Source organism: Setaria viridis, chromosome 3, assembly GCF_005286985.2.
Source record: "Setaria viridis chromosome 3, Setaria_viridis_v4.0, whole genome shotgun sequence".
NCBI lineage: Eukaryota > Viridiplantae > Streptophyta > Magnoliopsida > Poales > Poaceae > Setaria > Setaria viridis.
In genome coordinates, this window is record NC_048265.2 from 1,801,299 (window position 1) to 1,820,922 (window position 19,624).

The window sequence follows — 19,624 nt, forward strand, 5'->3', positions numbered from 1 at the left end:
GTCTATGCTCATGCCCGTACGTACGACAGTGACGCATACTGGCTTACCGTAGCTACAAAGCTCGAAAGCGACTTGTCCCCTAGCCAAGCAGCCCTCTTCGATTAGTGAACATACCAGCACTCAGATAGTACAAGTCTACAAGACCCAATTTGGTTTTAGCTTTTATTAATGACGTACGAAATCATGATTTAACGATCCGTGGATCTCTGCTTCTTCGTAAGTTCAACGTATCCCAGTCTTGACAAAAACAGAACTTGCCACAAACGACCATGACACACAATTAGCCTGTGCTTCAACAGTTCAACACATTCAGTAAAACTCAGAGCTTCAATTAATCATGGAATGATTTTCTTTCTAAAACATTTTCTTCCCTTGACAAAGATTAAATGGGCACTGGAAGCGAAAGAACCAAGGAACTGAAGCGCAATATTTACTGAATCATTTGGAAAAAAGAAAGAAAGATGGCGAAATAAGAATATCGAACCAAAGAACAGTCAAAAATCAACCAGCAGCAGCCGCTGCTCAATAGTCAATACCGGCCGGCTATTCTGCTGTCTAGCTTTATCCTTTTCGATCCCTTTGGCTGCTCTTTCCTCGCGGCTGACACATCGTGCAGAAACGTGCAGTTTGCACCATTGCGACACCCCCTGGCGCTGTTGAAGTAAGCACAGGGCTTCGTAGGCCTTTGCTTCTCCCTACCTGGCATAGAACCATTGCTAACCACATCAATGGTGCTAGTCTGCGAAGGAACAGAATGGTGATGCATTGCAAACTGCATCCCATGCTGCTGAAGTGGTTCCTGCCTCTCCCCTCCATGCTGATGGATCAGTGTCTTGTAATAGTTGATACCCCTACCTGGAATATTTGAGAAGTTCACTGCTTGACTCGAACTTGCTGGAGGATTCATGCCAACTGAAGGAATAGCTGGAGGCAGCCGATTCATCACAGGTGGTGGAGGTGGCAGCGTAGGGTTTATGTTATGAAATGTTGTCACATGATCTGGGAAAGGGACTGGAATGCTAGCTGTCATTTGGGGCGGTGGGCCTCGTAGCATCGGGGCAGGAACAGGACTGTTGGTTGGTTGTTCATGTTTAAGTGTGCCATATTCTTTCATTAGCCTCTCAAGTTGGGCAGGGTCACTTAGTATTTTGATGAGTAGATCTTGGTCAATCATATTTCCCATTTGATTGCTTTGCATTATTGCGGCAGCCACTGCATCAGGATCAGTGGAGATACCAGCAGCACTTGCTGTGTTGATGGAACCATTGGGGTGCTGCTGTGCAGTGGTAAATGGGGCATCTGAGCCTTGTGGGACCCTGACTATTGCAGAGTCATACTTATCTGACTGATGGTAACTGTTTGGTGGACCAGCTGGTGGTTCTTCCAACTGATCAGAAACATCATCCTCTTCAACAGGGATCAACGGAACCAATTGGGTCCGAGAATCATCAAAATAGGAGTCTTTCACATCAGGAGAGACAAATGGGCTGGATTGGCACAAGGAGTTCACACATAAGAATTGGTGCAAGAAGAGTCAAATCTGAAGCATTATAAATTGAAGTAGAGCTTGCTTACTTCGGAGGAATGTTTGATGACCGTGGATATATAGCCTCAAGGGCTCCAAATATTCTCTCATTCTGTAAGGCAGCCTCAACACTTTCTTCTCCAGCGACAACAAGCCAGTCAGGATTATACAATATCTGCATCCAATACAAGGTTGAGAACGATCTTAAAGTTATCTTGGCATTAGTAGAGTGCAGAGTTCAAACTCATGAATACTAATTACCTGTGGTGGGCATCTCCACCTAATAAGAGGGATTTGAGATATGTCAATTTTGTGATCGTTGGTTGGCTGCAATGATTCAAAGCCCGGAGGCAGGGAATCATCCGAGCTTGGGCCAGCTGCATGCATTAACCATGAGCCTTTTGCTTGCAGATTGTCTTGCGGTCTTAATCCAGCTTGAGAAGGGGAATCCTCTGAGAGAAAAAGCCTTACCTGACAGATTCATGAGATCATGATGGATTAGTATTTACTTATTTACATGTTATAACTTTTTATTGACTAGGAAACAGCAAACCTACATTAGAAACAAACAAATTCCGCAAGAACGAAAGAGCAATAAGGTAATTGCTACTTGAACCTAACTATCATAAGTAGTTTGATTCAAGAAGGGCACATAATGGCACAGGATACAGGATAAAAAGATCAGCTGATGAGCTCAGTTACATAGACACTTCTATCCGAGCATAGGCCAGCCAGTCCAGTGTATATCCAACTAAAAAAATAGTAATAGAATCAGCAAATTGCCATAGTTTGAATAATAATCACACATCTATCCATTACGTAGCTGTCATGAAAAGCAACTCCAGTTTGAAATATTGACACAGAACGATTTTGTAATCTAACTATATAAAAATCTATGTCCAACATCAGAGTTGATCATTAACTAAATTACCAGTACAAGTATCCATGTGGTTGATCACTTAACCAAAATCATGGTAGCTCTTAAGAAATATAGACACAATCATCCAAAATGCCATAAGTAAAAAAATGGTTGTATTCGAATATGAGAAAACAAGGATGTGCCAACCACCATTCTTCCTTTATCCTTGGATGGGAATACTGGAAGGTTATCACGGGCATGGGGGGATTGGAGTCCATGAGTAAACTTATCATCGATAAAACATTCCACCGACATATAGATAGATGCTTCAAACAATGAATTACCAGTGCACACGGATCTAGGGCTGAAAAGCATGAATGCCATATGATAAGATGCACAACTACAAAAGCATCAAGATGATTTTGGACAAGAATCCAAGAAAACACATAGTAACCTATATAATATTGCTTATAATTTCAGCCAATAAGCTGAAGAAGGCTTTGGCCTTTCATCATGATACTTTAATACCACATTCAGAATGATGAGATGAATGCAGTTCGTCTATAGCACCTAAAAGGGCATACAAAGATTCTGCCCGGCCATATATCTTACAGAAATGATTTTTGTGTGCATAAAAAGCCAAAAAAATAACTTTTAGTAATAAGATAAGAAATACATAGAAACAAATAAGACAATTAAAGAAGAGGTCAACAGTGTCCAGTGAATCACTAGATTCTCGAGTTGACTTAATGGAGCCATGTAAACTTTCTTGCAGTCATTAGTGACAGGAACAATACACCAAAATATATTGTTTGATTGTTGTACACACTTCTAACTATCCCTCGTCCATTTCCACCAACGCTGTAGTCCAATTATTAACATATGGAAGCATGCTATAATGTCATATCCTTCCAGATCTTTTCTGCTGCAATTTACTCATTCACTACATGTATATGTGACCATTTAAAAAACATACAGTTGAGATTGCATGTACTTGAGGTTAGATATCAGGAAATCATACATTTGTTAGCTTGCTTTGGTTCAGATTACACAGTCCTGCATGGGACGGATTCATTAAGCTATGACATTTTGTGTCTATACCAGACATGCAGATAATGTCAGTTACAAGATTCATCAGATAGCTAGCATGCATGAGACAAAGCATGCAATATAATTGTTGCCGTGGACCACTGGAAGTAAGGAGTGCTCCATTCAATGCCAAACTTTGGCACAAGTTTGACATTTTAACATGTTCAATTGATTTTCACAGTTGTGCCTAACCACTTCATCAGCCATACACCTTCTGTTTTGAAACACCGCTAGGCATTTTTTTTCTCCTAAAGAAGTTTAGGACTTGATTTACAAATAAAAGTGGGACAATTAGAGGCAGAGATCAACGAGCAATACTCATGGAAATCATGGATGCATGATAATGTCGAATTTTGATAATATGCCACAATTCCTCTGTTTAGCATCGCATTACTCTAGCCACCTGCAAAAGTAAATCACCTAGCCACGTTAGCGTCACTACCTGCCTAGCGCCTAGTTTTTTTTTTTTTTTGAAACATTGTACACACCCAAACTATCACAGTTGGCCGGCAACAACACACTGTTTGGGAATAAAACTGTGGCAGCATTCTGCAGTAGTGACCCAGCACGGCTTTGTCTCTCATGCAGACTAACTCTGCTGCCCTATACATATAACTCTGCTTCACAATGTATGTCCAGTCCACATACTTAGGAGGCATAGAATTTTGTTAAGATTAAATGGAATTATGTCAAATATGTACTCGTTGGGTAGATCGATTCATCTATCTAATAAGACTAGAAATGATAGAATTTTATAAATATTTGATTACCTGACATACAAATCTACAAGACATCTTATATTATGACCAGAGACTTAGCATTTCCATTTTACACTGATCCTTTATGTCATAACAATATCATATTATTACAATGTAGTGATGTACAGAAGGCCCAAGTGGGAGCTAATGCTACAAACTAGTGTGGTGCTATAATCAACAAGCTGCCGGATATGCATGGGCACCTGCCTAACCATGAAGGTGAAACTTTCCTTCTGTACATGAAATACCAAGACTTCATCATGAAGACTTGTTTATTTTAGGACAAATAGGCATGATGATAGGATTATTCTATGTTAAATTTAATGAATAGGAATAGGACATAATACGATGAGCTCACAGCACACCATTGGATTGCAGTGAGAGAACAACCTTGTCATCTCAAAACACGAGACATCAAAACACAAGACAAATTATATTCTTGAGCATAATGAACCTCAACTGGACACTGTGAAATGCCTGTCACTACATTTAAAATGAACAAATTGCATTGTGGTGTTGCAGAATCATTGTATATACGTATCGTGGCATTTGATATGGAAGATGCTTCTGTAAAAAAATGTTTTCTCCAAGTATTTCACATCCAAGGTATGATATTTGCATCCTCCTTTCTCACATTGTGTCATGGATACTTTGCTTATCTTTAAAAAAAATGTAAAAAATATTTCTCACAGGTAACAAATATAGAACAGGAGCATAATGTGTATATGATTTTTTTTAAAAAAAAGCAATCATGCTCATGGGTAATGAACTTGTTTACGCTCATTATATTCGTGTTAAAACTAAAAATGAACAATGAGTTTTATTTTTCAAAAGATAAGTCTCACACATACAAATGCTGAGAAAACAGTTATCTTTATTGACATTTGGCAGCTACAGAATTTCTGTCTTGAGTAGGCCAAGATTACTCTATTCAAGACTGCCTGGTAACAAAATTCAGCATACAATTGAAAAAAAAATTCTGCGGTGAACTGGAACATAAACACAACAGCATAAAATCAGATCAATCCCGTTTAACTACATTTCAACCAAATTTAAATTTATACTTGTAATCACCATTTCCTTTCTATGGAGAATGCATGAAATGAATTTACTATTTAACACATAATTCCCTGGAGGAATATTATGCAGTTGGAACATATGCAGTAATTATCAACATGTATCATGGGATCTTTGAAAGTAATGTGTCATTGCTTGTTTTGTAAAGTTGTTTCAGGCATCATTTTGTTCACTATTTTAGCCCAAGTCCACATTTGCTGGGTTATTTCATTGATTCCTGTCACTTGCATATTGCTGTTGTTTAACTGGTATAAGAAGATCGTTCATTCTCTTCTGCAATTATTTGGGTGCAAGGAACACCAGCAATGTCTCATTTGCAGAAGTCAGGATCGAATCCATCTCAGTCGTTTCTTCTGCCCATAGCATTGGGAAGAATTTTTTTTTTTGAAAAGGCATTGCGAAGTTAAAATTGCATGTTCGTTTTAGGCAAGTCGAACACATTGTGCAATCAAAACATAACAAATAGATCGTGCCTCCTCATTGTAACACGGAGTTGGACGGATTAAATCAACAAGAAGCAAAAAAACAAAAAAAAAACCTTCAAACCGCGAGCAAGCCGCGAAGGATTGGAAGGTGAGGGGGGAGCGCGAATCGTTCTCCTCGCCGTGGCGGCGGACGAACTCATCCATCATTACGGCGAGGATTTTTATCACAATACCTTGCAGAGATTGGCCCCGGTGGCCCACGAAACGCGCCTGGGCCGCCTGGACCCCATCATTACTTGGCACTCCCCCAAACCGATCTATAGGCGCGGGAACCCTAGGCGGCGGGGCGATGCGGCGGCGATCGAAGGGGCGCAATCCGGAAGGCTCTCTGCTGGTCCGGACCCGGGATCGGGGTCATCTAGGGTTTCCGCTCCCCCCGCCTCCTCCCCGTCCTCACCGGACCGCGAGGGGGTACGGTGACCTCGCGGGAGGATGGCGATAGCGGCGGCGGCGGCGGGAGGGTGTGGATTTGGAAGGGGGCGATGAGACGGGAGGTGGTGGTGGTGGGGAGGAGCAGGAGGATGTGCTGGCGTCGGCGCCCCCCCTTTTGTTTTGTTGGCTTCTCTCTCTCTCGCCCCCTCTCGTCGTCGCGTCGATTTGATTTGATTTGGTTTGATTTCACCCCCTTTCTCTCCGCGATTTCCCACCGTTTTCTAGGATAATGGGTGGTGGTGTGGGGGCGGCCTGGTTTGCATTAATAAATTTCGGCGGTTTCTGCGGCTTTTCTTCCAGACTCCAGAGAAACCAGGCGCCCCTGTTGTTGTAGGCAGGCAGGTCATGTGACTGACGGACGGCCTCTCCTTTTTCGATCATGGTTCCTGTAATTTTTTAAGCCGGTAGATTAGCGTCTCCTTCGAGGAGACGTATCAGATGCCAACTCTTCTTTAGAGTACTTCTCTCGACAGACTCTGGTGATGTTTAGCTTGGATTTTTTTTGGATTTTTGTATAATGACTTCTAGGTTTAAAAATACTTTGGTGCTTTGCTGTTGACGGAGGATAAACCGTGTAATTGTCTCTGCATCTAACCTCTTTATCTGTCCAATTTGACTCATGTAGATGTGCTACGCAAGATGGCAGGCCTAGGTGCAGTGCAGGCACTCAAACCGTCAAACGCATCAGCAGCCATCATCACAATGACCAGGCAACCACCGTGCAGTTCAACTAACCCAGCACATCTGATTGCTCAAGGATTACCTCGTGAGTGCCAGTGACAATGGCATGACATGACGTGACATGCTGGTATCATGCAACGCAACACAGTGTACTTTCTAGAATGACGCGATATATTTTCTTAGATAGATCCAAACTTTATTTTATGTAGTTCAGGAAACAAAATGCCGCCCTTGCATACAGGCTCACCAAACTGATCATATTGTTTCCAGCTGATTCTCAGCAAAAGCAAACCATGCACACTCAGCTACAACTCATGTAACAATATCTTTTCCGTTCAGATGACACTAATAAAAGGTTGTTAGAACTGACGAAGCAATTGTATTGTACTTCCGTCCAAAATATAGTTAATATTTTTAACTTTGACCACCAATACCTAAAAAATTCTAATTAAAAAGTTATAATAGTTGGTTTTCAATATAAATCTACTTTTGTTCTCTAAACGTATATTCTGGGACGGAGGAGTATGCTAGAAATGGTCGTGTGTTCCAGAATTTTAAGACCAACCGTGGCCATCACCGTACCACATAAATTGCATAATCCAGCTTCTAGAGTATTACACCATACAGTTGAACTACTTATTACAAAGCATATCAGGGGGGTGTATCCTCACATCAATATCAAATCATAAACACAAATACAAAGCTGCTGCCTCAGGCAACCTACTCTCAGCATCAGTGCGACAGAACACAAACACGCAGCCAGTAGAACCCAGCAACTCCCTCTGCTCCATCATCTCTTCTTAAAACCATACTTCTTGCGCTCATAGAAGAGATCAGTCTTTGCGCTTCCAAGATTGACAATCTTCGGACAACCATCCCGGTCCTTCTCCTGCTGGGTACACTCCTTGCAGTAGTAGGCGTCTGAGATGCCGACTCCTCCACAGATCACACACCTTCCCTGGAATGAGCCATAGTTGCACTCGTCGCACACCCGGACAAGCGTGCATGGACGCACGTATGAGTCGCAAATGACACACTTGCCATCGCATTTCTCACAGAGGCGACCGATCGCAATGCCGGGCTGCTTCCGGCACATGATGAGATCAGGATGATGCTTCGCCATTGCTGTCGGATGCTAACCTGCAAAAATCATCGTAGAATAGTATACAGGTAAGAATCATGCGATGCTATAGTTTGTTAGCAGCTGGGAGAACAAGCACAGGAGCAAAATTTCGGTGAAATGTCAACAATTTCTTAATTCAATCAATTATACATATAGCTGTCCATAGCACTAGGAGATTTTGGTGAGCATCTCCTAGAGGAGCAAACTTTAGTGTGGTGACCCAAGATTAGCAAACAGCAGCTCAACTATTCATCACTAAGACACTAACACTAAAGCTCTTTTCAGAATTGCATCAGGTGTCCACAAGGTTTGTCAATTTTAATAAGAATATCTCACAAAAGAAAGATGAAGACTGCTGAATACATGTAACTTATAGGGCAGATTGACATAAACACAGCAAGTCCAAGTCCCACCGAAACTACAGTGCAATCTCACCATGTCTGATGTTTTTGTGATATCATAAAAACAACATATGACATGGCATATAGTTGTGTGTGAAACCCTGGCATAGCACTATCTCATTGCACAACCACCAAAGAATAAATTTAGTTATGGTTTAAAAAACTGGAGCCCCGAATGCCAATGCAACTCTGCAAGCTACACCATCCGTGTCGGCTACACTAACCAGCTGCAATACAAGTTTGAATACTACAATGCATTTCTACACTAATTTCAAAGTTTGAGGCTGCCTGCAGGCTTAGCATTTCCAATTGGGCTGATAACCTAGTTACGCAATCTATTGTTACTGAAGTCACATGTAAACACCCAAACAACATACAGCACTAGTGAATCTATCCACTATTGCTTATGCTTCCCACTGTAGTCATGCAGCATCAAAACATGGATACTAGTAATTATTCACATCATCATCAGGCATCCCAACCAGCATCAAAACACTTCTCATGCTTCCCCCCTCCCCCATCGTTCCCCACCTGCCACGGGCCAGAGCCCACACAACTTGGAGCGAATTGCAGAGGCGAACAGCCGAGAGAGGAACAAGATGAACTACGGCGCGCGGAGTAGCGGAAGCCCTAAATCCCTCGTCCGCCGGAGGCAAGGTCAGCTGCCCTGTCACAGGCTAATCGACGGAACGCCTACTCAAGCCGCTTCAATTCTAACACGGAAAAAGTTCTACTCCAGAGCTCACGTACCTCCTGGGGGTAGGGGATGTGTCCTGTGCGGTGGCGCTCCGCGTTCCTCGAAGGCAGCGGGCCGAGAGCTCGAGACGACGGCGACGAGGAAGGCGGCGGACGGAGGCTAGGGCTTGCGGCAGCGGCGAGATATATTTGGGCCTTCCCGGCGGCGGCCGATGCTGCTAGAAGCTTATAGATGCCACCAAGGGATCTTCGTTCAAACCCGTCCTCTTTCCAATCGGACGGCTGTCGACTGGGGAAGCGGGACCTCTCGTTTTGGGACACTGAGACTCTGGCCCCACATGTCGGTCTCACAGATCTCAGCGTCCGGCGCCCTTTTACCCCTTCGTTCCGGCCGAGCTCGCCGTCGCCGCCGTTGTAGGGCGACTTCGACTTCCGCCGCGTAGCTCCGCTATAGGGCCTGAGGCAATCGTTCCCTGCGGCGGCGGGTGAGATGGATTCGGGCTCCGGGAAGCCCGAAGAGGTGGCCGCCTACCAGAGCAGCGAGGCCAAGCAGGCGAGGTTGCAGTCCATGCTCGCCGCGCTCCTCGACGACCCTATACTCGCGGACGTCCCTAGGAAGCCCTCTCTCGCCGACGTCGACACGCTGATTAACCTCGAGCTCGGCAGCGCCATGAGGGTGACCGTTGTCAAGTTGGACAACACCTCCTTCGGTACACCTGATCCCCTTCAGACCTTACATTCTGCTCACCTTTTTTTTAATCTCAAATTACCATTCCAGTAGATCATTTAGTCCGAGTATCCTGCCTTTTTAATTGAACTCGATTACATATCTGCTTCTTTTGTCCCTGTGAAAGATATCGCATTGTCGAATGCTGCCACGGTCAAGGATCTGAAGTTGGCTATCAGGAAGAAGATCAATGAGATAGAACAAGAGCAGATGGGGCATCGTCATATCTCATGGTATGGAAACAATCTTTCCTGTGGACCATTGCATGCTTCTAAGTGGTTTATGATGCGCATTGCTCTTTGTAATGCTTGTTACCTTGGCATCAAGGCTGGGTTGTCCTAGTGGATCTTTACTATGTGATATCTCATACAATGGACCTGAGCAATTAGGTACTACCTCCAAGTAATTCTGGCTGGAGATAGGACTATGTTCCATAGTGTATACACTACATTAAGAGACAAAAACTGAAGTTTATTTTGATTTTTAGTTTCATTTTGCACTGAGGTTCACCTGGTTAGTTTTTTCTTCTTAATTTAACAGGGGAGGCATGGTCTTCTTTTTTATATTACCCTTTATTATAGTAATGGTGCGTGTACAGTAAGGAAACGGAGAATACCTGTTTGGGCTTGAATAGTTGAATGCATTTACATATGGCAAACAAGCCCTCTGCACCATAGGTTTTTCTTTTTCAGTTGGAACCTAGGGAAAAAATATCTTTCCAGGATTGTTTCGTTCTTTTGAACTAAGTCTGCTGTGTACACACAGAAGTTGCTGGCCTAAATTTTGGCTTTCAATTATTCTGAAGGACGTATGCAGTATTTTCTACACCGTCTACTAGACAAATACATGGTATCCTTGGTTCCTAGACTCTTGAAGCTTTCCGTCAAGCATTTTCAGGGGCCTTCCAAAGTGGCAAAGTATGATCCCATTTCCATGGTTTCCACGAAGCCTTTTTTCTGATAACATTTGTACCGAACAATATGGACAGCAGTAGTCACTTGAAAGAGTTCCTCAAATTAGGATTAGTGCTCCTAAATTAACGGAAAGTGCGGTCCCTGTTATTGGAGTAGTATGAGGATTGCATTGCTGTTATGGATAACTATAATTTCTGGATGGGACAACGATTTTATTTATATTCTACAAATTCAGGGGGAAATAAGGATCCCATAGTAAGTTTGTGCTGCCGTGCCTATGTTCAAGCCCGAATATATGTTCTGTTAGAAGGAATAAGCATATAACTGATCGTTGATTCATCCTAATGATGGTAATTAGGTTCAGTGTTTGTGACAACGATAGCAACAGCTATTAATGTAGCTTGACAATATAGATTTGGAAATTCGGAAGTTCAATTATGCTTTTTTTAGATACGTTTCTTCATTATGCTAATTAGGAGGGGTCCTATATAAACTTTTGGTTAGTGGCCTTTTGTGGAACCTTTTGTCTGTCAGTGTTTCTTATTGTTTAGATAATGACAATTCTGAACTCTACTTTTGCGTGTTTTGCTGATTCTTGTGCTGTCATACTATTTCTGTTTGATGCAGGAAGCATGTATGGGATAACTACTGCTTGACACATCATAATGAGAAGATGATAGATGACAGTTCTACACTTTCTTCTCACGATGTCCGTAATAACTCTAAGGTAGCTCTTTTGTTAAAGAAATACAAAGGTTTCTGGTTATATTACAGAAAATATCCATGTTCATTTCTGGAAGACTAAATAAGTAGCTAATGAAGAGTGTCCCACTTGCTTCTGTCAGGTGGTTATAATAACCAAGCATCAACTGAGTACTATTGCTATTTGATTTGACCTTATCTCCCAGTTTTGTGTACCCCTTTTTTAGTTGTCATCTGTTTCTGTAGTGTTTTATCCTTAGCTCTATGTATTTGTCTGGGCCATTAATTGTGGCCATTGTAGTCTCCCGTTTGCAATACTTTTCTGTAAACTTTTGGAACTCATATAAGGTAGACTGTAGCCGCCCTATCAAAAGAAAATTGACCATATCTGCTCCATGTAGGTCTGTTTCTCGCCACATATCATGTCCAGAGTGCATCGGAAGCACTCTAGAAGAAGAAAACACCGCTTCTTCCATGGACTTAACAAGAAATTGTGATCGCATCTCGTGAGTTTAAAGCTGGAGAGCAACATCCTTTTCTCATAGGAAGTAGTGTGGTCACTTCAAACTGTTAGTGTTCGGAAAGTTCTGTCATTAAACTGGAAGCATATCTGATGGAAGCCCTTTTTGGGACACGTGTATTCATGTTTAAGAGCTGATCTGGTCGTGTAGCTTCTTGTGATGTGTTAAACTGATTTTTCAGTACTGTTATATATTTGTTCTAGAGAAGTCTGAGAAATCATAATCGACTCATGTTTTACTTTACTGCATAAATTACTGCCTTTATGCTGATCTAGCAAATGTGGAACGTTCTGAACTGAAAGTGTTCGAAAAGTTCTAGCTATGTCAGTAAACTGGAAGCATATATATGTTCGAAAAGCCATGGAACCTATGAATGTTTGCAACGCAGGTCATGCATGTATTCTTTACTAGTTTAAGATCTGCATTGGTCGTGTAAGTTGTTTGGAAGTGTTCTAGTAATTTTCAGTTTAACTGTCTGGGCTAGGAGAACAACTGTTCCATGTTTGTCCTGGAGAAGTCTGTGAAATCCACAATCGGCTCATATCTTACTTAACATTGGGTTCAAACACATGCTTTGAGAGACAAAAACAAAGAAACCAAACCAAACATATGAGCTTATATGTACCCAAATAAGAGCATTTAAAAGATACCAGGAGCAAATGTCTTCACGGGAACTAGGGGACACTTTTTTGGTGCAACACTAGACAACAAGTTCAACAAAAAAGTGGTCCCGGGGCCTCACCCCTGAAAGGCTGAAACTGAAAAACTAGCAGTGGTAGAGAGACATCACTCCAGCTGGGACTACAAGACACAAAACACGGCTGAGACAATATCAACTCTCAAGCCTCAACAGAACAGGTGAGCAGCAAGCACGGAAAGCAGACAGACATGGCCTCAGTCCTTTTTCTGGAAGCCACAAAAGGGAGGGACAAGTTTGACACAAGTGTCCCCAGACACACATTGCAGCCACCACCAGTCCACTACAAACTCACTGCACCACACTGTTGTACTGGAGCACACTGCATGCAGTTGCAGCTGCATTCCTTTTTCTTCAGACATGAGACATGCTTCTATATATATAAATATATAAATCCTTGATGCTTCTAACAGCTAGCTACTAGCTTATGACAAGGACAGGGTACTAGTATGACTTCTACTTTCACCAGAATTCAGAGACATAAAAACTCTTGCAGACACAGGCAGAGGCAGGAGCATTGTGCTCTTCCAGTGAGCTGCAGTGGCAGCTGATGGAAGCTCTCACATGGTCCCTGCAGGGTAAGGGGAGCACCAGGAGCTCAGGCTCAGCTCCAGGGATGCAGTAGCCGCTGATGATGCGTCATGGCTGCTGGGCGGCTGGCTGTTGGTGGTGTAAAAGCTGTACTGGTCTTGCAGCTGCAGCAGCTGGTGGTGTTGCTGCTGGATCGTAACGGAAGTGGTGGTGGTGGTGGCGGTGGCAGCCGTGGCAGCGGCACCCCAGAACGGCAGGGTGGGGTAGCCGCTACCGCCGCCGCCGCCGCGGATGGCGTCGCCTGCCGGTGCTCCGCGCCGCGGCCGCGGGGGCTGGACGTTGTCGCCAGTCGGGAAGAGAGGGAGCGTCTCGGGCGCCCGCGTCATCGCCGGTGCCGCCGCCCACGAGTCCGGCGACGAGAAACATGCCCACGGCGAGGCCGCGGCGCCGCCGGCGCTGCTGTCGTGGTGGCCGGCGGTGCTCCTCATCACGCCCATGTAGTCCTGCGCGCGCACCGTACGGACCCAAGAATTAACAATGTGGCGACACGGATTGGGAGGGACATGTCGATCGAACCGAAGTGTGGACGAAGCGTGTACATGCGCAATTACGTACGTACCTGCAGGAAGCATGTCTCGGTGGCCACGGCGGTGGTGCTGCCCCAATCGGAGCTCGTGTCCAGCTGCAACGCCGACGCGCCGCCATTGCCGGGGTACAAGCCCAACGGGGAGGAGGGAGGCGCCGCGCCTGATGATGATTTGATGCCCACATGACATGCACAAGACGCGACCATCACAGTTTGCAAATCACACGTTTTGATCGAGCACGCGAAATGCAAAGCAACGCGTACGTACCTGAAGGCGACGAGAGCGAGAGCACGCCGAGGTGGCCGACGTCGGCCGCGGCGGCAGCGGGGACGTTGACGTCGAGGTTGGTGAGGCGGCGCTTCTGGCGCTCGCGGGCCTTGTGGTTCTGGAACCAGTAGAAGACGTTCTTGCCCTCGATCTTGCCGTGCTGGCGCAGCATGGCGGTGATGCGCTGGATCTGCTCCGAGTTGGGCGACCGGATGCCGCACCCGTAGTAGAGCTCCTTGAGGATCCTGATCTGCTCCGGCGTCGGCGTCCACCGCGACCCGCTGGCGCGGCACGCCGCCGCGCCGCCGCCGGTAGTGCCTCCCGCCCCAGCACCGCCGCCGACAACACTCTTTCCGCCCACATTGGCCGCCATGCCTTCGACCTCCTCCCACAACCCCTGCCTGCCGAGCTGCACTACTGGTCTTGTGCTTGGCTGTGTGGCTGTGATCTCTATGGCAAGTATGGAGAAAGGGTTTGCCTTGGCCTTGAAGGAGGAGAGGCATGAGGAGAGGGTTTATAAGCAGGAGGAGGCAGGAGCATAGAGCTAGGGGCTAGTAGGGGGCTAGGAGCTGCATGCAGTGCTAGGTGCATGGAGATGATATAGGCTTAGGCTGGGGCTGAGAGGATCATGGGGATACGATATCTTTTGGAGAGGGACAAGTGAAGTTGACACACGAGAGGAGGGGGTCTCTTGCTTTGAGCAGAGGCAGAGCTTGGCCGGCCGCTTCAATTCACTTGGAACTTGGAATAGAGGAGGGAGGAGCATGTGGGGAGGACGCAGAGGGCGTACAAGGCCAGGATCCCCTTGCGGCAACTGCTTCCTCCTCAGCCTAGCGTGGGGACGCAGGCCTCTCTTCCAGCTGCTGGTGCAAAGGCTACCCATGCAACCATGCCGTAGCTCTGCTCCTGCATACTACTAGTACTAGTGCATCATTGCTCTTGCAGTTCAGTTGCTCTCTCTCTCTCTCTCTCTCTCTCTCTCTCTCTCTCTCTCTCTCTCTCTCTCTCTCTCTCTCTCTCTCTCTCTCTCTCTCTCCTGCGTGATAGAAAAGGAACAAGCCGAGACGTGTTCATGCATGGATGATCGAGCTGGGTCTGGGGCAAACCATATGTGATCGATGTGTGACTTGATGTGGCCGGCTCTTGTTGAATTGTCTGCTTCCTCTGAGCAGTAGCAATATCCAGTTCTTTGTGATCAGATTGATTGACCGGAAATTTTTCCCCTGCTGCCATGAAAAATCTCAAGCAACACGCAATTTAGATCTGTTTTTGCAAAGATCCTGGAATTCTTGTGGTTCAGCACTGAAAATCTGAAATAGACTACTCAATAATTTGGAGTGCAGATCAATTAACAACTGCACGGCCCTTATTCTTCACAATTTCTTCATCTCTAGAAGTAGTCCCTTGGAACACGAGGATATTCTGTCATGATTGCTCCATGGACAGATGAAGTCGTATAGGTACGCGCTGTAGCCTGCATCCAGCATAATATTCCGGGCGCATTGAACTAAACGCACACTTTTTTCAGTACCAATGCGTGCGTACGGAGGTGAAGTCTGGCAAACGATCCCAGCAGATCGATCAAGAGTTTCTGTGCAACTATGTGGAAATCTATGCGTGCGTATGCTTGTAGTTTAATCACTTCCTGCTATCTGTTCTTCGGTCACCTAATCATTATCCGATCATTTTTTATGAACTGGTGAATGGTGATCATCTCATGGCCATTATATTTCCCAGCCATGAGTTTGGTTAAGACTGCGGGTGTACACCCAAATCGTATCCTCTTCGAGAATTTTTAGTGCTCCATGCTTGTGCTTCGACTTTTTAGCGTAATTTCCGACTGGATCCTCCACGCCTCTACCACCCCAGTCGGTGCCCTTTCCTCCTCTTGATCCCATTTCTATGCATTCAACGAGTATGATCCTGTTTGGATCCATCCCAGCTAAACTTTAGCTAGCATGATAATTCCGTTGTCATTACAAATGTCTTGAACCATCCCTTCTTTCATTTGTTAGAATAAACCACGCCATGGTGTTCGTGGCCGTGGCATGTGTCGCGCGCGCGCATAAGGAGTCTGTAGCATAGCATGTCCATTGGTGTACGAGTTCGTGCTCGTGTTCACGTCCAGTGTCGACTAGGACGGCGTGTGTGTGCACTCACGCCGATAGGACAAGTCAGGGTCAGGACGCCGGTGCGGCCGCGTTCCAAGTTGTATCGATCACGTTGTGTGGTGCATGCTGGTTAGGAGCAGGGGTGGCCAAGTTGTTGATGCTTACGGAAACAGCGGGAGAAGTGCCACTTGCCTCACGGATAAAGATGGTGACCGATTCTTGCGCAGGGAGGCAGTTGCTCACGAACCGGAAGAAGCCGGGTCACCAGGATCGTGCGTGCGTGGGCGTCGAGTCCACCGGAGTGGAGTGGCGTGGACGCTGCGTCGCCGAGAGGCTACAAAAGGCCATGTAATCTCTGTGTGTAAGCCGGTTCGAGTCCTCTTGAGTTGAGCAACAGCCAAGATACAGGCCGTTCGACGGCCGCGGCGTTCGTCGCCATTACCTGCTATTTGTGCTCACTGTTCATCTTCTACCTCCGTTCAGTGCGTGAGTAATAGATCCTCGGGCTAGTTCCAACAAGTGGTATTCAGAGCTAAGGTGATCGAAGATGTCGTCCCTTGGGCCGAAGAAGCCACGCATCGATCTTGGCGACGACGACGGCTCTAGCAGCTCACCGCATCCGGTCGCGGTGGCGAGCGCCACCACTGTCGATTGCCGCTGCTGACCAAGACCGATTACCATGAGTGGTCCTTGGTTATGCATGTATCCCTGGAGGCGATGGAGCTTTAGGACACCGTGGAGGCAGTCTGCAAGGAGCGCGCTAAGGATCGGCGGGCGTTGGCCGCCATCTTGCGCGTGGTGCCGTCGGAGATGAAGGTTGGGCTCGCCGTGAAGAAGTCGGCGAAAGGAGCATGGGACGCGGTGAAGAAGATGAGGGTCAGCGATGATCGCGTGAAGGCCGCGAGCGTGTAACATCTCTTGAAGGAGTTTGAGAACGTCACGTTCAACGACAGGGAGTCCGTCGACGACTTTGCGATGCCCATCAACGGGCTTGTCGCCAGCCTGCGCGAACTTGGCGAAGCGATGGAGGACAACCATGTGGTGAAGAAGATCCTGCGCGTGGTTCCGAAGAAGATGAAGCAGATCGCGGTGGCGATCGACTTCAACACGACGTCCGTGGAGGAGGTCGTCGGCCGGCTGCGCGTGGAGGAGGATGCCGACGTCAAAGAAGCTGCGAACGACATCAGGCGGCTGCTTCTCACTGAGGAGCAGTGGGAGGCGCGTCGGCATCAGCGCAGCGGCAAAAAGCGGGCGTGCGACAGTGATCCACGCCATGGCAGTGGCAAGAAGGGTGCTGGCCGTAGCGGCGGCCTTGACCAGGAAGACGACGACGATGATGGGGGAGCAACATCAGTTCGGGCGCAAGCAGGCGCCAACGCAGCTCTGGCAAGGGCAAGTGCTTCAATTGTGGTGTCCGCGGCCACTTCTCGAGGGAGTACCCCAAGCCAAGGAAGGAGGAAGCATTGTTTGCCAACGCCAATGATGAGCCGGCGCTCCTGTAGGGCACGACGCGCGGCGGTGTCGTGGTTTAGGAGTTTGCTAGAATAAACCACGCCATGGTGTTTGTGGTCGTGGCATGTCGCGCGCGAAGGAGTCTGTAGCATAGCATGTCCATTGGCGCATGAGTTCGTGCTCGTGTTCGTGTCCAACGTCAAGTAGGACGGCATGTGCGCGCGCTCATGCCGATAGGATGAGTCAGGGTCGGGACATTGGTGCGGCCGCGTTCCACGTCGTATCGAGCACGTTGTGTGGTGCGTGCTGGTTAGGAGCAGTGATGGGCAAGTTGTTGAGGCTCACGGAAACAGAGGGAGAAGTGCCACTTGCCTCACGGATGAAGATGGTGGCCGATTCTTGCGCAGGGAGTCAGTTGCTCACGAACCGGAAGAAGCCGGGTCACCAAGATCGTGCATGCATGGGTGCCGAGTCCGCCGGAGTGGAGTGGCGTGGGCGCTGCGTCGCCGAGAGGCTACAAAAGGCCATGTAATCTCTGAGTGTAAGCTGGTTCGAGTCCTCTTGAGTTGAGCAACAACCAAGATACAGGCCGTTCGACGACCGCGGCGTTCGTCGTCATTACCTGCTATTGTGCTCATTGTTCATCTTCTACCTCTATCCAGTGCGTGAGTAAGAGATCCTAGGCTAGTTCCAACATCATTCGGAATTAATCATCATCTATATGTTTCAAATAAATATTTTATCCATCACCTTAATTTGTTTGGGACAAGATTTTCCATTGTCCAAATTAATAACTTGGACAAGTTTTGAGAGAAAACGTGGAGTCTCCATTCCCGCACAGAATATACCTTTTCCGGCCTAGCCAAGTAGCCAGCATATGAGCCGCCCCTGCACAGTGATCCACAGTGCCGCGCAGAACCCTAGCAAACAGCTAGCTTGCTAGGTTACCTAGCATTTTAACTGACTTGATCCTTGAGCAGATCACGAAATCACCACATCGCTGCGGCATGGAGGACGCCTGTAGAATGGGAAACGTCTCGTCAGTCAAGTAAGAGAAAGCACGCCGGTGGACTCGAATCAACATAAGATATCCATTCTCATGATCTTTCCATATGTAAAAGTACCTTTTCAAAAAAAGCAATTCATAAAAGGTATTTCAGTTTGTAACAAAGCATATGTGTGCACACAACTCTGTCAGATAGGCCTTTTCTTTTGAATGGCAGCCACGGAAGATAGGAGTAACTTGTTTGTATGAGAGACAAATGCATTGCAGGTGACTGTACTTGGCAGAGGAGACAGAACACATGCAGGCAGGCGGTCCCCTTGTGATATTATATTCTCAGTGATGCAAGTTTGATCTCCTATCTAGCTCTTCATCTGATCCTCACCCTCTCCAACAAGGAGCTGAAAAGAGGAGCATGATTGCTCTGTAGAAACTTGTCTCCCTCTTTTCCCCTTCCTTCCCTGAACCTATCTGTCCCTAAAGAACTTAGGTCCTTCCTATTTGAGGCCTGTTCCTTAGGTCTGCCCAGCAGCAGCACCTCCTTACTCTGAGAGAAAGAGAGGAGAGAGAGACAGACAGAGAGAGTGCAAAATGCACTGCATATTTGTGATCCCTGCAGCAAGGTAGTAGCATGTGTAAACTTCAGTTAGGCCATCAAGTGCTTCTTGTTTTGTACTGATGATAGGGAGAGGAGGGTGGAGAACATCCCTGTGGCCACACCACACATAGAATGCTGGAATGCTAGCTGCAACAGCAACGGCAACACTCGGAGAGAGGGACTGGAGTGGGAGAGCAGTTGCTATCAGTACAAGCAGTCTAGCTTCAGGCAGTTAACTGAAGTTGAACTGAAGAGTCGTACCACCACCACAGCTCCTCCAGACCATGAGTGAGAGACAAAAGCAAAGGCAAACAAGATCAAAAGATGATGACTGAGAGAGCAGGTAGCGCAAGCAACAGGAAAAAGAGCAGGAGAGCCATAATTAAGA

General features: G+C 46.5%; 4 protein-coding genes and 1 pseudogene across 4 annotated transcripts; 2 read left to right on the forward strand and 3 right to left on the reverse strand.

Moving 5' to 3' along the window:
• Positions 1 to 308: 308 nt before the first annotated feature.
• LOC117847215 (zinc finger CCCH domain-containing protein 30) lies at positions 309 to 6,421 on the reverse strand. The gene is made up of 4 exons (XM_034728383.2): positions 5,967 to 6,421; positions 1,787 to 1,996; positions 1,576 to 1,700; positions 309 to 1,487 (listed from the first exon to the last, which is right to left on the reverse strand). Exons 1-4 carry the CDS (start codon positions 6,024 to 6,026, stop codon positions 530 to 532), a joined length of 1,353 nt encoding a protein of 450 aa, XP_034584274.1. The 5' UTR covers positions 6,027 to 6,421; the 3' UTR covers positions 309 to 529.
• A 1,029-nt stretch (positions 6,422 to 7,450) lies between these two features.
• LOC117847219 (PHD finger-like domain-containing protein 5A) lies at positions 7,451 to 9,333 on the reverse strand. The gene is made up of 2 exons (XM_034728387.2): positions 9,181 to 9,333; positions 7,451 to 8,046 (listed from the first exon to the last, which is right to left on the reverse strand). Exon 2 carries the CDS (start codon positions 8,027 to 8,029, stop codon positions 7,697 to 7,699), a length of 333 nt encoding a protein of 110 aa, XP_034584278.1. The 5' UTR covers positions 8,030 to 8,046; positions 9,181 to 9,333; the 3' UTR covers positions 7,451 to 7,696.
• Positions 9,334 to 9,469: 136 nt separating this feature from the next.
• On the forward strand, positions 9,470 to 12,213 carry LOC117847218 (U11/U12 small nuclear ribonucleoprotein 25 kDa protein). The gene is made up of 4 exons (XM_034728386.2): positions 9,470 to 9,836; positions 9,981 to 10,086; positions 11,395 to 11,494; positions 11,871 to 12,213. Exons 1-4 carry the CDS (start codon positions 9,617 to 9,619, stop codon positions 11,964 to 11,966), a joined length of 522 nt encoding a protein of 173 aa, XP_034584277.1. The 5' UTR covers positions 9,470 to 9,616; the 3' UTR covers positions 11,967 to 12,213.
• A 599-nt stretch (positions 12,214 to 12,812) lies between these two features.
• On the reverse strand, positions 12,813 to 14,680 carry LOC117847216 (WUSCHEL-related homeobox 1). The gene is made up of 3 exons (XM_034728385.2): positions 14,073 to 14,680; positions 13,838 to 13,965; positions 12,813 to 13,721 (listed from the first exon to the last, which is right to left on the reverse strand). The coding sequence occupies exons 1-3, from the start codon at positions 14,443 to 14,445 to the stop codon at positions 13,248 to 13,250; spliced, it is 975 nt and encodes a 324-aa protein (XP_034584276.1). The 5' UTR covers positions 14,446 to 14,680; the 3' UTR covers positions 12,813 to 13,247.
• Positions 14,444 to 18,281, forward strand: LOC140222077 (uncharacterized; annotated as a pseudogene).
• The last annotated feature ends 1,343 nt before the right edge of the window (positions 18,282 to 19,624 follow it).

What these genes read in the sequence shown, in the direction of transcription:
- LOC117847218 (XM_034728386.2), top strand. Translation starts at nt 9,617, where the DNA reads ATGGATTCGGGCTCCGGGAAGCCCGAAGAGGTGGCCGCCTACCAGAGC. An exon ending in GTTGGACAACACCTCCTTCG is followed by an intron (nt 9,837 to 9,980) that starts GTACACCTGATC and finishes TCCCTGTGAAAG; the next exon opens with ATATCGCATTGTCGAATGCT. An exon ending in ATGTCCGTAATAACTCTAAG is followed by an intron (nt 11,495 to 11,870) that starts GTAGCTCTTTTG and finishes TGCTCCATGTAG; the next exon opens with GTCTGTTTCTCGCCACATAT.
- LOC117847215 (XM_034728383.2), bottom strand. Translation starts at nt 6,026, where the DNA reads ATGATGGGGTCCAGGCGGCCCAGGCGCGTTTCGTGGGCCACCGGGGCC. An exon ending in CCGGGGCCAATCTCTGCAAG is followed by an intron (nt 1,997 to 5,966) that starts GTATTGTGATAA and finishes TGAATCTGTCAG; the next exon opens with GTAAGGCTTTTTCTCTCAGA. An exon ending in TCATCAAACATTCCTCCGAA is followed by an intron (nt 1,488 to 1,575) that starts GTAAGCAAGCTC and finishes GTGCCAATCCAG; the next exon opens with CCCATTTGTCTCTCCTGATG.
- LOC117847219 (XM_034728387.2), bottom strand. Translation starts at nt 8,029, where the DNA reads ATGGCGAAGCATCATCCTGATCTCATCATGTGCCGGAAGCAGCCCGGC.
- LOC117847216 (XM_034728385.2), bottom strand. Translation starts at nt 14,445, where the DNA reads ATGGCGGCCAATGTGGGCGGAAAGAGTGTTGTCGGCGGCGGTGCTGGG. An exon ending in CTCGCTCTCGTCGCCTTCAG is followed by an intron (nt 13,966 to 14,072) that starts GTACGTACGCGT and finishes AATCATCATCAG; the next exon opens with GCGCGGCGCCTCCCTCCTCC. An exon ending in CCGAGACATGCTTCCTGCAG is followed by an intron (nt 13,722 to 13,837) that starts GTACGTACGTAA and finishes GTGCGCGCGCAG; the next exon opens with GACTACATGGGCGTGATGAG.